Source organism: Vulpes lagopus, chromosome 11 (genome assembly GCF_018345385.1).
Source record: "Vulpes lagopus strain Blue_001 chromosome 11, ASM1834538v1, whole genome shotgun sequence".
NCBI lineage: Eukaryota > Metazoa > Chordata > Mammalia > Carnivora > Canidae > Vulpes > Vulpes lagopus.
Window position 1 is genome coordinate 85,312,135 of NC_054834.1, and position 13,877 is coordinate 85,326,011.

The following is a 13,877-nucleotide window of genomic DNA, read 5'->3' on the forward strand; positions in this document are numbered from 1 at the left end:
ACGTCTCGGTGCCTCGCAGCCCGGGCCCCAGGTGCCCGCCGCGCAGACGGGGTGTCGGGCAGGGCCGGCGTCCCCCGAGTGGCGGCTCAAGCTGCAACCGCGGGCCCACCGAGAGTAGGAGGAGCTGCAGGGCGCGGGCACCGTGGGCGGCCGGAGGAGCTGCAGGGCGCGGGCACCGTGGGCGGCCGGAGGAGCTGCAGGGCGCGGGCACCGTGCTGCTTGCCTCATCACGCTGCCATTTGAGGGCACAAAGTGCGCAGCCTTTCTTGGGCAGGGGCTGGGGGTGACAGTGCCAAGCCCCCCAAGGCGGCGGGACCCCTCGGCTCCTCCAGAGGAAGGGAGCTGTCGGCCACACCCGAGCCGGCTCGGAGCCCCGCAGGCCGCAGGCCGGCAGGCGCCGCCCTCCTACCGCCAACGTCAAGTCCGTGTTTGTGGACCCGCAGGTGGAACGAGGCCGTGGGCCCCCTGGCGTGGCCGCCAGCTTCCGCCCGCCTCCGGCCAACCTCCGCCCGGCCTGCCTCCACCAGCCTCCACCCAGCCCCCGCCCAGCCTCCACCCAGCCTCTGCCCGGCCTGCCTCCACCAGTCTCCACCAGCCTCCACCCAGCCCCCGCCCGGCCTCCACCCAGCCTCCGCCCAGCCTCTGCCCGGCCTGCCTCCACCAGCCTCCACCAGCCTCCACCCAGCCTCCACCCAGCCTCTGCCCGGCCTGCCTCCACCAGCCTCCACCCAGCCTCTGCCCGGCCTGCCTCCACCTGCCTCCACCCAGCCTCCGCCCAGCCTCTGCCCGGCCTGCCTCCACCAGCCTCCACCCAGCCTCTGCCCGGCCTGCCTCCACCTGCCTCCACCCAGCCTCCGCCCGCCAGCCTCCACCCAGCCGGTGCAGTGGGGCCCGCGCTCGCCAGCTGCCACGGCGTCGGCCCCCTCCGCCCCGAGAGCCGGGCTCCCGAGGGACCCAGCCCCCCCCCCCCCCCCCCCCCCCCCCCCCCCCGCCTCGCGCGGCCGCGGCCCTTTGCATCAGGTGCTCTCGGGTGTGACCCGGGGCGTGAAGGCCGCGGCTATCCCCGGCCTCAGCTGCCTGCGGCGAGGAGCGTCTCTATCTGCCCGGGGCCGCCACCCAGCGCCACCCAGCACCACCCAGCTCGCGGTGCGGGCCAGGCCACCCCCTGCCGACACCCTCCTCCCTGGAGGCTGCGTCCTCGGCAGGGGGCCTGGTACCTTCCCGGCCGCAGCCCCGCCCCTTCCCCGTGGCCCCGGGGGCCGTGTACAGGGGCGGCAGCGTCCCCCCCACCCCCCATCACGAGCCTGGTTCTCTGGGTTTCCAGAACAGACCAGCGGTGGGCTTTGGCCAAGATGAGATGCCGGCAGCTGACGGTCCTTGACGTCTCTGCTGCCTATACATGGCCTTAACCAAAAAAAGGAGGAGGTGGGAAGGTTTTTCCAAATCTTTTCAAGGAAATGTATTTTGAATACAGGGTGAATCTGAAATGATTTTCAAGTCACTTTCAAACCCGCTGACTGAGCTGAAGAAAGAGATCAGAAATGAAATGCATGAAATTCTGATATACATTTAACCTACTTAAAAAAAAAAAAGATGACAGGAAAAATAAAATTTCAGATGTTTTTTATTCAAAGGTTTTCAAAAGAAATAAAACAGAAAAAGCTAACAATCTGATCAAATGTACAGTTCAAAAATGTCTTTTGGCGTTTAACAACAAGTCCTAGGAAGGAAACTACAGAGTTTATCTTGAACCGGACAAATAAGTTACCACTGGCAAGTTTGTGGCACTAGTAAAACAAAAATAAAAAATTAACTCTCTTGATCATATAGATATCTCTATGAAAATCTTTTTTTTCAATCTGTACAAAAGGTCTTTCTTCATAAATTAATTTTTTTTTATAATTTAATGGCTGTCTACTATGTGATGTTTAACTGATTTTTTTTTTTTTTTTGTATGTACAGAGGTTATGTTTCCCAAATCTTACCCAGACGAGTATGGCACTTAGTTCAGACATATCTAGCAGCAGATTTCCCCTCCCTTCTAACCGAGCTATCAAATTTCTGTCTTAACTAATGCAAAAATATCAAGTAGTGAGAGACCCAGGTTTATAAATGTACTAGGTACAAGGAGGGCGCTGCGTTCAGTCTGGACTTTCACAAAGCAGTTAATATTCCAGGGAGCATAGAACCAATAATACCACAACTTTAAAAAAGGAAACAAAAACAAAAAACAAAACACATTTCTCTTATGACTATGTAATTTTTCACTAGAATCTACACTTCTCAGAGCAGCAAGGACTTTTGAAACTATGAAATGTCACTGACATCTATAATCAAATACAAGCATAAAATTTAAGAACTAAAAAATACTCGAAAGAAATAACTGCTTAGCCCTAGCTCCTGAGCTAGGAGGATTTGGTCTGTGGAAACAGGGAGGGCCAGCAACCTGTCCCAGCACAAAAGAAAACAGACTCTGAGGTAGATAACTGATCACACACAGTTGACCAGACAAGTACACAGTTTTGGAAGACAACTTAATTTACCATTGCTTTTCAAACGTATGCAATTGTCTTAATAAAAGAGCTTTAATAACAGTGAATTATCTTATATGTACTAAAGTAGAAATAACTGTGTATTTATGAATCAGGAATTTCATAGTTTCAAAATTGGTTTCTCTTTACACTTAACACTTGTAGTGATGATGTAAAGTGTGGCACTGCTTGGATCCAAATCTTCCTTCATGCTTTTTTGTTTGTTTGTGTGTGTCCATACATCAATTAAAATGATAAAACCTAAATGCAAAGGTACAAAAAAAGGCACATTCTCCTAACCGCAAACTGGTCCGGCAAAAATAAAGAGCACAGAAGATAGGATGCTGAGACAAGGTGGAGCTACTGGTTACTGGCTCTTCGGTCTTTGGTGAAGTTACCTTTAAAAGTGCCAAGGAATTTTTATTTCTCAAATTTATGTAATAGAGAGAGCTAGTAGCCAATCGTTTTGCTTCTATTCATATCTCAGCTTATGTTTGAAGATAAAATCCTTACTTTTAGCTTTTGCCATTTAGTTGCAATAGCAACGTTTTTCCGTTTGCCAGATCTCAGGCATAATTCTCATTCTAAAGCACTATCATTAGTATAAAGGAAGGACAAAACATTCGGTGACTCCCCGCCCCCGCCCCCCGCCCCCAGCCCCAACGCTACCTACACTAAATCTAGAACATCGAGTTAGTTTTTTTTTTCCTGAAAAAAGGCAAAAAAGACTTTACATTGCATCATACAGCAGATATCCTAAATCAGTCAAACTATCAGAGGAAACTGTTGGCGTACAGCCTTACAAACAATTTACCCTATTAAAAGTTCCCCAGTCAGAAAATGTGTTTCACACAAAACATTTTTCCCTTCTTGCATTTCACTACCTTACACATTATGTGAAAAATCATTAAAAACACCTACTACATATTTAAAAAAGCCAAAATTTCAGCAACTTTTATTGACTACCTTTTAAAAGCCCTATGCTGCTGTTTTTACAAGGCATAATAGACCAGCTCATTTGGTCAAAGCGTTCTACATCATTAGTTTGAACTAACTTTTACTGAAACAGCTACAGCATCAAAGGAGTTAAGGCAAATTGGAATTCATAGAAAAGGAGAAGACACTTCACACTACGTTGAAAGAAAAACGGGAGAGCTAAGAAGAGAGACGCGGAGGGCAACACTGAGTACAGCGACACTCACACTGCAAGCACAGAACACCATGGGGGACGTCGGACTACTTAAACGTCAGAGCCCATTTCATACAGCTGAAGAAAACGCAAATTAAACACAAAATGGACAAAACCACAAAAATCCGGTCATGCACTTGGATAAGTCTTCATGGTCTTTGTGCATACCCAGAAAATTGAAGTTTTCTTTTTCTTTTCTTTTTTTCTTACTTTTTTTTTCTTTTTTCCTTTTTTTTTCTTTTTTTTGCATCATAATATTTGATAAAAATCTTGTTTTGTTTTTGTTTTTTGTTTTTTGTTTTTTTTTTTACTAAAATAAACCTGTTCGGGGGGAACAGCTACTAGATGAATTTAAGGGTTTTATGCACCTTATAGAACTTATAGCAAAAATAGTTTTAGTTGATTTCATTATAAATAACGTTTTCAAGAACCTGTGCAAAACTGTCAATAATTTCCTAAAGCACAATTGATCAGAAAAATCCATGATTGTTCAGCCTTCACACCCTTCTTCATGTAAGAACACCCTTCTGTACATCTGGAAGAGAAAAATAAAAGATAAATGCTTTTGTAACATTTGGTATAATAGAGCACAGAATTTTGTGACCTCTTAATTGTTTTAAAGGTAATACATGCTTGAGAAAGGCAAGGTGGTGCTCCTCACTGGTGGTAAACCAATAAATATTGGAACCGAGGGCAGTTTTTATGCCCTGACTCCACCTTTCGAACCTGCATACTATGCTGCGGGACCCGCAGCATACTTTTACCTGAGCACCAGAACTCTCCATCTAAGGATACTGACATTAAATTCATAGTCAAGGTATTGCTATACTCCTGTAATACTAGATGGAGCAAAATCTTATGCTCTATTTCCTTCAGCTTGTGAGTATTAAAAGCAATATAAATTTGGATACATGTATTGCAGGACAAATTTGATACCTGGTGTCCTGATAATGTTACAGGTTTTTAGGGTGGAAGGGGTAAGGAGGATGAGAAAGCATACACTTGACTTCAATACAACAAGGCACTGTTCGTTTGGGACAATTTGCAAATCCACAAAATCATGGATTTTAACATTTCAATAACACTGAATTCCTTGGCCATGATTCAGGTGGTGTGACCAAATCTTAGGTATTATAAGAACCATTATGATAAAAGAATCCTAGATGTTCCTTGACGTGAGCCCTACAGTTACAAAGATGTTTCCCTCATACCTCACAGTTACTTATTAGGTTGAAAGGTATATGGTGAATGGTCATTAGACGTCTCGACAGCCACCTGCTGCTGACCACTTGCTTCCTACAACAAAGCAGAGCAGATGAGACATGAGCAATGAAATCCAAACTCTGCTCCTCCTGAGTTTCACATCGTAAAAAACAAGCACTCGTTAAAAGTGATTTTCTTAGTATTATGCAGGGTTTTCAAGGTTAATTATTTCCCTAAGGAGTTAAGATGTCTTACAAACCCAAAGAACCTCCTACCCCAACTTTTATGAGTTGTTTCATGTCAAGCTATGATTTATCAAACAAATATCCTATCCCTTGGAGCCAGATGTGACTTGGAATTCACTATTTTTGGTTTTTAGAACCTGAAAAATGGCAGGCATATGCGGTCTACTACAGAACATATCCAGGGCAGCCTAGGGCTAAACCTGATCACCAAACACATGACCAGGTCTACACAGATAGACAGAAATATGCACAGCAAGTGGGCTAAGATTTTGTCTTGTATCAGTTGAGATACTACTAAGGCAGTTATAAAGAGAGTTTTTATTTTCAGATTTTATTGTGTGTTCAGAATTGCAAATAAGGGAATATAGGTTCTGGCAACTGTGGCTGTCAATAAATACACAAATTCAATTAGCAGAAAACAAAACACAACAAGAATGCCCCAAATAATCTAACCACAGTCCTAGGGCTATTTCTGCAATTGGAACCTATGGGATCTACTTAGTGGGTAGGATTGATTGGGATGATAAATTCCTTGGAATTTTAAGGGTACTTTGCAGAAAATGCTATGCTTTCTGTCCAATCCTTTAAAAAATCTTTTTAAAAATTTAAATTCGATTTAGTTGATATATAATGTATTATAAGATATAATGTATTATTATTAACATATAATATAGAATTCAAATTAGCTAACATATAATGTTTTAGGGTAGAATTTAGGGATTCATCAGTTGCATATACACCCGGTGCTCATTACATCAAGTGCCCTCCTTAATGCCCATCACCCAGGTACCCTATCCCCCCACCACCTCCCCTCCAGCAACCCTCAGTTTGTTTCCCATAGTTGAAGAGTCTCTCATAGTTTGTCTCCCTCTCGGTTTTTACTTTTCCTTCCCTTTCCTTATGTTCATTTGCTTTTGTTTCTTAAATTCCACATATTAGTGAGATCATATGCTATTTCTCTCTCTCTGCTTTCTGTCCAAATGTAACACAAATAGTAGTCTTCTTCTACTATCATTATTATATCTGTATCTTCCATAACAAGCACTAAAAGTTACTTAGCCTATCCTAACAGCCTCTATTAAAAAAGGCATGGTTTGCTTCTCATCCCTGTTACAATCCTAAAACATTGGTGTTTTTTTTTTTTCAACTATCTTTGTGGTAACTGATTTCTTCTTGTAGTTATTATTATTAACATAACCTTTGGTACTAGGATTGCAAACTCCGGCTCTATCTTAATTTGCCTGTAAGTATCCCTTTGCAGGAGATAAGACAGATTCTTGAAAGGTTTGAAATGTGCTACAAGCTTGGAAAACAGTTCTGGGAGTTTTGGGGGTTATGGCCTGGATATTGCTACACTAATCTGTATGTGAAGAATTACATTTCATAGCTGAAAATAACCCTAGCTATATATGCCCTCTAAACTCAATTCTTTATGCAAATATTTGACTTCTGATCGATTTTTCTTTGAGTTCTACCTATTTTACCCATTTCTCAAACTACTCATTGCCAGATTGGCCATCAGATGGTCTGTACCAACCTCAACGGGAACTGCCGTTGTCTGTACATGTGTGTACTGCGGCAAATAAGCTCCTTGCATAGCTGATGTCGCAGGCATGTACTGAAAAGAAGAATATGGTCAGGATGGGAAATGATAAGCCATGCAAAATTCTGAGTGCCTGGAGAATTTTGAGATGGGATGTCAAGTATTTGGAAATATCAAAAAAGAAGTTTAAACAAGCTACCTCAAAGCTTAATAAGTATGCCATATGGAAAGCAAAGTGAATATCTCCACTTTTTGAAGTTGTCCAAACTAACTCCCAACTTTCTTTGGATTTCCTAACAAATACAATCATGAAGATCACTAAGGCTTCTCATTCTCAATAACTCAGTATCGCTAAAATGTGCTATTTTAGAAGGTCTTATCTCAAAGGACCTCATTTTTTTCCAGCAGCCCCCTGAATTAGTATCTAGAATTAATTCCATAGGTGGAGACCCAAGGAGTAAATGACTTGCTAGATCTTTACTAGATCACGGCTGAAAAGGAAATGGACCCTTGCTTTCCTGATGCGGATAGTCATCCTTTTCCAAAGGCAACCAGGCTTTCTTATTGATCTCACTGGATGTGTGTGGACCTGATTGAGCCTTCACAGGAAGCTGCTGCTGGTTTTGAATGTAAGGGAGGAAAACATACTTCCCTTTGTTCTTTTCAGCCACCATCGATATGGTCTGCAATAAAAGCCTCTGGCCATCTTACCATCTAAATGTTATGTTGATAAATATCAACCCTGGAAGTTCATCCAGTACAGGCTCAATCTCAAAACCCAACCCAAGTCTCCTGGACTCTGGAGAAGTCAGTCAATCCTAAGACTGTGACACAGTGCCCCCAAATTCCATAAAAGAAGTGAGGAAAAAATTCCCTGCCTTTGCCACCACGTATCACTTTCATCTTTTGCTTCATGACACCAGGTCTGTAGTGTGAATGAATGGCATTAGAGATTAGGGCAAGGTGTGCTCGTGTGTGGTTGCCAAATTCTGGTAAAGGAGAGATACCCAAAGGATAGACATTTAGGTCATCAATTAATCATGTGGAAGGCAAAGTAAGGGGTGAGAGGGGCTCGGACATAATCTCTGACATCACAGAGCCTGTAACTGAGAGGGAAGACAAAGGCTGCATTAATTTACCCTCCTCTGTTTGCTGAGACACATGATATTAATTTGCCACCTACTGTTCCGGTGCTGCCTAGTGACAGATGACTCATCTGCTGGGCCAGAGGGCTGATCATAGATGCAGGCTGTAGTGACATGGTGTGCTCCATGGAGGGAGTTAACACGGCCCCCTAGGGAGTCGGGAGACAAGCGCAGAGTAAGATAAACTCAAGAAGGGAGTTAAGATTGTGTCATTCCTTTTGCAAAGGAAATGCCTTAGTTTGTTGAGAAATGTGAAACCAAAATAACCTCCTCTCAAACTTGCTTATGGTATCATAAACAATTTCCTAAACCTTCTAGATAATACTTCTTAAAACTTTTAAAAGAACATTCATTTCACCAAAATCACTGCATTAAACATCCTGCCTTTCCTTTCACTCCAGTGTAAAGCAAGCTAGTCCAGCAGGAGGAGCTGTAGTAGGAAACACTATTTCCAGCTAGCTGGAGTTGCAGAAATGCTTTCTTAATTTTCAATTTTTTTAAAAGATTTTATTTACTTATTTGACAGAGAGAAAGAGAGAGAGCACACGTGCAAACACAAGCAGGGAGAAAGGGAGAAGCAACCTCCATCCCAGGACCCTGGGATCATGACCTGAGCCAAATGCAGACGCTCAACCAACTAAGCCACCCAGGCGCCCCAGCTTTCTTAATTTTTTAAAAAATAAATGACAGTTGATATTTCATGCAGCCACAAAACAATAGGCCATACTGAATATTTATAAATACAATATCTTGTTTAAAAGTGTTCTGTACAAGATAATCATTTGATTCAAGATCAAGCTGTCAGGATCAAGATCACATTCTTCATCCACTGTTTCTCAGAACTTTCAGCTATAATTTTGTGCCAAGAAAGGGAAGGAGATTCAGATATGATTAATAATCCAATTTCAGATTCTTTGATTTCATTGAAAAAAATTCTGGTCATTTAAAACAAAATTAAAATGGGGGGGTGGGGAATGGACCAAAAAAAAAAAAAAAAAATCACCCGCAACCCAGCCTCTTCCTAATACATGGCTGTTAGCACCATCAGGGTACTACTACTGCCCAGATTCTAGCCTTGGCATGTTTGCAGAGTTGCAACCAGGGTACATAAACAATTTCATATCCTGGGTTTTTGCTTTGAACTTAACATTCTACTATAAATATTTACCTAACTTAGTGCATAGCCATCATCATCATCATTTTTAATGACTGCATAATGGTACATTCACTGTCTAAAACTGAAATTTAATCCTATTTCTGAATTTTTGCATTTTCTCTAATTTATCCTATATAATATTCTTATGGATCATATTATTCCTCTCACTTTTGCAATCACCCAATTCCATGAGAGTGCAATTATTCTGACACATCCTACCAATATTAATGTTTTTGGCATGATTGCAGCTGGTATCTCCCTTCAATCCACTGTTACTGACAACCAGAACACAACTGAGGGCAGAGACTGGTGTGCAGGCACTTGAATTCTGCAGGCAGTCTCAGCTGGGTGGGGAAAAGGATCAGGCCCTCAGATGGAAACCTCTTGCACACACTACCACTGTCTCCTCGAAGATGTTAAGCTGGGACATGTACCGGCTTTGTCTCTAAAAGTTGCCCAAAAAAGACAGATGTGTGTCAGAAACTGTTTGTTGTTAATGCATTTCATAGAAAATTTCTTCTTTTTAAATTTTTAGCGTGCATCATCAAGAAGTGTGTGGTAACATGGACATGATTCAGAAGCCCAGAATATGCTGAAGGAATTTCCTGCTTCTTTTTTTCATTCATCTGTAGGAGCTACTGTTCAAGATTATGCGTGTAGAGACAAATGTGTGGCAATGCTTATACAGATAGATAGACACACACACACACGTCATCAGAGAGCTCGTCCCCCGTGTTATCAACTAAGCATGTTTTATCTGCTGTGTCAAATCATCTCAGCAACTTCCTGATTAGAACGTGTCCCTAGAGCACTGTTTCATATATATAGTCTTCTATTACATGGTGTCCTCTTTAGGAGCTGTCCCAAGAGAAATTCCTGCCTTATCTTAAGGCCAACAATGGTGTGATCTGTTTTTCTCTTATTTTTTTATTTTATTTTAATTTTTTTAAAGTTTTTTATTTATGATAGTCACAGAGAGCGAGAGAGAGGTAGAGACACAGGCAGAGGGAGAAGCAGGCTCCATGCACCGGGAGCCCAATATGGGATTCGATCCCGGGTCTCCAGGATCGTACCTTGGGCCAAAGGCAGGTGCCAAACCACTGCGTCACCCAGGGATCCCTGTTTTTCTCTTATTAAGTACTATGAACTGTTTTGCATGTTAGAATTCCCATTTTGCCTTAGTTACTAGAAATTTAGGGTCAAATGTGTGGCTTTCTCATGCTAATCATGTAGGTTACTGTGTTGGGCACTGTTAGCTTTTTATGTGATTTTGTTCTCCACCTTTATTTTTCAACTTTTAAAATGTATGCTTTAGCAAACTGGATCTTATGTATCTTCAAAATAAAACATTAAATACACTATTACTGTGAAGTGTAACTCAATTAAAAAATGTAATATGTGCATTAAGAATGACAAATGCTCAAGTCACTAAAGAAATCACATTCACCTAAGCAAAGCATTACTGCTTTAGTATTTATAATTACTACAGAGAGGTTAAATAACACTGGTAAAAATCTCTAGCTCACTTTTGAACATTTTATATTTGCATTAAATGGAATACATAAAAAATGTGAGCTGTTTTATACCAGCTGTTAAAAATAGAGCAATTTAAAACTTGAAATTTTAAAAATTCAATTGTGTGGCATTCTACAGAACTGGTATGGAGAAGAAGATGGTACCCTGCTTCATATATATTTTATTTTATTTTATTATTATTATTATTTTTTTATATTTTAAGTTCTTATATTGCAAACTTGATTTAATGTCAACTATCAATTTGTTTGAAGGCAAGTGTGGGAGGAGGTTTTATAATGAATTTGTACATTCTCACACTCCATGCTTAAAACTTCCCAAATCCCAGACTGTCTTTGACAAAAGGCTTTAACCCAGAGGATGTGGTCTTCTAAATGTATACACAGCTCAGCTGCAAACCATAAAGCCATTAAAATGCTGAAAAACTTACGGGGTGCTGTAGGATATACGGTTGAGGTTGCATCCAAGAAGGACTTTGCACCTGGAAAAAGGAGGATTTTGAAAGAAAAATTGATTTCTATTGGAATGCTACCTATTTCTCTAGAGCTCTTTTAATCATGTTAAAATCTACAGAAGGAAAATAAGGAAGCAATACTATCAATGATTAAAGAGATTAAGGCAGTTAGAGTTCTTGGCAAACTGGTCACTCTGAATAGGATGAAATGATTATTTAAAACCAAGTTCCACCTGCCCATTCAAGAAGTATTTACGGAGTACCAGGCATCAGAGAGAAAAAGGCAAATATGACATGGGCCCCACCCTCAAGAAATTTACTAAGAATGGAGATAGACAAGTAAACACCTCAAATAGTGAAAAGTATGATAGTCAAGGTAGGAACTAGGCACTTCAGGAATACAGATGAATAAGAATTAATTCCAGCACATCTCGTTATTACAAACTAATCCTTAAAGTATGTGCTTACTTAAAAAGAATAACGAAATTCAATCCCTCTTTGATACTCAGGATGTTAGGTTTCAGAAATCTTGTCTGGTGGTCAACAATTTCTAGTTAATGTGGAAAATAAAAAATCTGAGAATCAGATTTAGAAAATTAAACTTTAGTAACTAGATCGTGACATGTATAGTCAATAGGGCACTGGCACAGAAGACCCTCTGAGGGCTCACACACGAGAGTCAGGTTCCGTGGCAGGAAAGCAAGCCTGTGCAGTCTGCCGCTCAAGAGAAAAAATATCAGTCCAGTTCTCGATGCCCAGAGCTTTCCTGAGACTATATAATTTTTAAAAAATAAGTTTCAGTCTCTAACTCTTTAACAACAATAAAACCCTCCTGTCTCTTATCCCCCACTGTTAACTTCAGAGGTTCTACAGAAAGGATATGGGGAAAAGTCATGGGGAAGAATGTATTGTGATTTACCTTGATAGCAGAGCCCCGATACTTGTTTTCTCTGGTTTCCTTTGCCACCTAAGGCAGACCAAAGTTAAGTGCTTCTGCCTTGTTAACATTTCAGTTATCTGGACTGCAGCCTTTCCCCATTGGGGTACTGGAGGTTTCTTGCAGATGCCAATTTCTCAAATCCAATTGTATAATAAGCATATGGTGGTTTAGTGGCGAAGGGCCCACTCCAACATGAGTGCAAGGCCTTCACTGAATAAATCATGGGGAGGAAAGCAGCTCCCTGTGGACCCCAAGTGGGGTCAGATGCTCTCAGTTTTTGTATGCTTTCAAGTGGTCTTAATAATCTAATAGCTTAGAGCATTGTGGGGTTAGGGAGCTAGAACATCTAATCCAATTTTCTTTCTTCAGCAACAAATCAGCTGCTGTCAATTTCTATTCCTCAATTTTCCCTAACTATAAAATGGGAATAATAATCTCTGTTCTGTGAATTCTTTACCATTGGTTCTCTACCCTCCTTTGGGTCATGGGTCCCTCTGAAAACCTGATGAAAGAAATAGAGCTTCCCTCCACCCCCCCAGCTAACTGCATTCACAAAAGCAACATTTTGCAAACAATGGAAGAGAATCTTGAGACCACTTAAAGCTCATCTGCTGACCCTAAGAACCTCAGTCTTACAGGATACAGCACTGAGTGTTGGACAAATGGAATGAAATTCTACATGTATTTTAGGGACACACAGAATGACAAGAGAAGAAGTGAGGCCTTGGGAATGAAATGTTTCCAGTTAGGTTTATTAAATCTACCAATACTAGCCTCCCAATTTTTCTCATGCTATGAAAACAATTCTATGGCCAAAATGCTCAATGCCTGACAGTAAAGAAGGGCAGAAAGAGGTGGTGGGGAGGTGCACTGATAGCTGTAAGAGCGACAGCAGCACACATCCAAATTAATGTGCACAATTATCTGCCTGAGGATAAGCTTACTTGTTCCTCTTTTTAGTGATCTACATAAATGGCAGACGTTTCCAAGTTCAAAAAGTTAAAAAAGACTACCATTCATTAAGGAATTGTTAATTAGGGAAGGTGTGCTAGAGAGATCTCACAGAGTCTCATTCAGTCAGGGAAAATATAGGAATTTTAAGTCCACAACAAAAGAAGCATTAAATGAGTGAATACTATGGCCCCCAGAATGAAGTGCCAGCCCAAGTAACATAAAAACCCAGAGAGATAAAAGAAAAAATGAGGGACAACTCAGGGAAAGACAGAGGAAAGACTTAAAACCCAAGGGAGGCCACAAATGCTCCTGCACAACTTTTCATGTGTTTCCCACCATGAAGCTACTTTATTCTTTATCATTCGAAGCTACTTTTAAGTTCTCGGACAGAACCACCTTCATGATATTGCGTAAGCTGACCAATTCCTTATTTAAAAGGTATAATGAATATACTCTCATCAGCCTGCTAGTCCTGCATATATATTAATGATGATGATAACGATCACAGCTGACATTTACTGACCGCTAATGATAAAGCAGGGTACTGTGCTGAGCGCTTTACACAGAGTCTCAGTTTGTTTTTATAACAGGCCTATGAGAAAGAAGACTATTATTATCCCCATTTTAAAGATGAGGAAACTGAGGCTTACGGAAGCAAAATAACACCAGTATTAGGTATTGTAGTCCCCTAACCCCAGAAATCAGGGCTACAACATCTAATTCAATTGTTTTAAAAACAAGAATACACAAGAATTTAGTCACACAGGATCTCAACAGTCAACAAAAGAGAACTCTATTCCCACGTGTCTGTGATTGAACTCTGTTATTATGTTTCTGTCTGGGCGAGGCCGTAACCCTGGCAGAGGTACTCTGACACAGGAGGAGAGATGTGTATATGCACACACTGTACACCACTGGGTTCCTGGGGAAGAGGAGCTAACCCTGCAATAAAACCAAATCCAGATTATAACACGGTGCTTAATG

General features: G+C 41.5%; 1 protein-coding gene across 7 annotated transcripts in view; it reads right to left on the minus strand.

Moving 5' to 3' along the window:
* Nucleotides 1-1,606: 1,606 nt before the first annotated feature.
* RBMS1 (RNA binding motif single stranded interacting protein 1) overlaps nt 1,607-13,877 on the minus strand; it is a 214,121-nt gene continuing 201,850 nt past the window's right edge. For 5 of the 7 annotated variants that reach the window (XM_041721831.1, XM_041721825.1, XM_041721827.1 and 2 more), the window contains exons 10-15: nt 11,919-11,966; nt 10,976-11,026; nt 7,895-8,005; nt 6,706-6,786; nt 4,932-5,016; nt 1,607-4,255 (exon numbers count right to left, since the gene is read on the minus strand). In XM_041721831.1, coding sequence (XP_041577765.1) covers nt 4,939-5,016; nt 6,706-6,786; nt 7,895-8,005; nt 10,976-11,026; nt 11,919-11,966 — 369 coding nt within the window. In that variant the 3' untranslated portion in view covers nt 1,607-4,255; nt 4,932-4,938. The remainder of the gene's footprint in view (nt 4,256-4,931; nt 5,017-6,705; nt 6,787-7,894; nt 8,006-10,975; nt 11,027-11,918; nt 11,967-13,877) is intronic. The other 2 variants (XM_041721829.1, XM_041721830.1) reach the window with 1 other exon arrangement.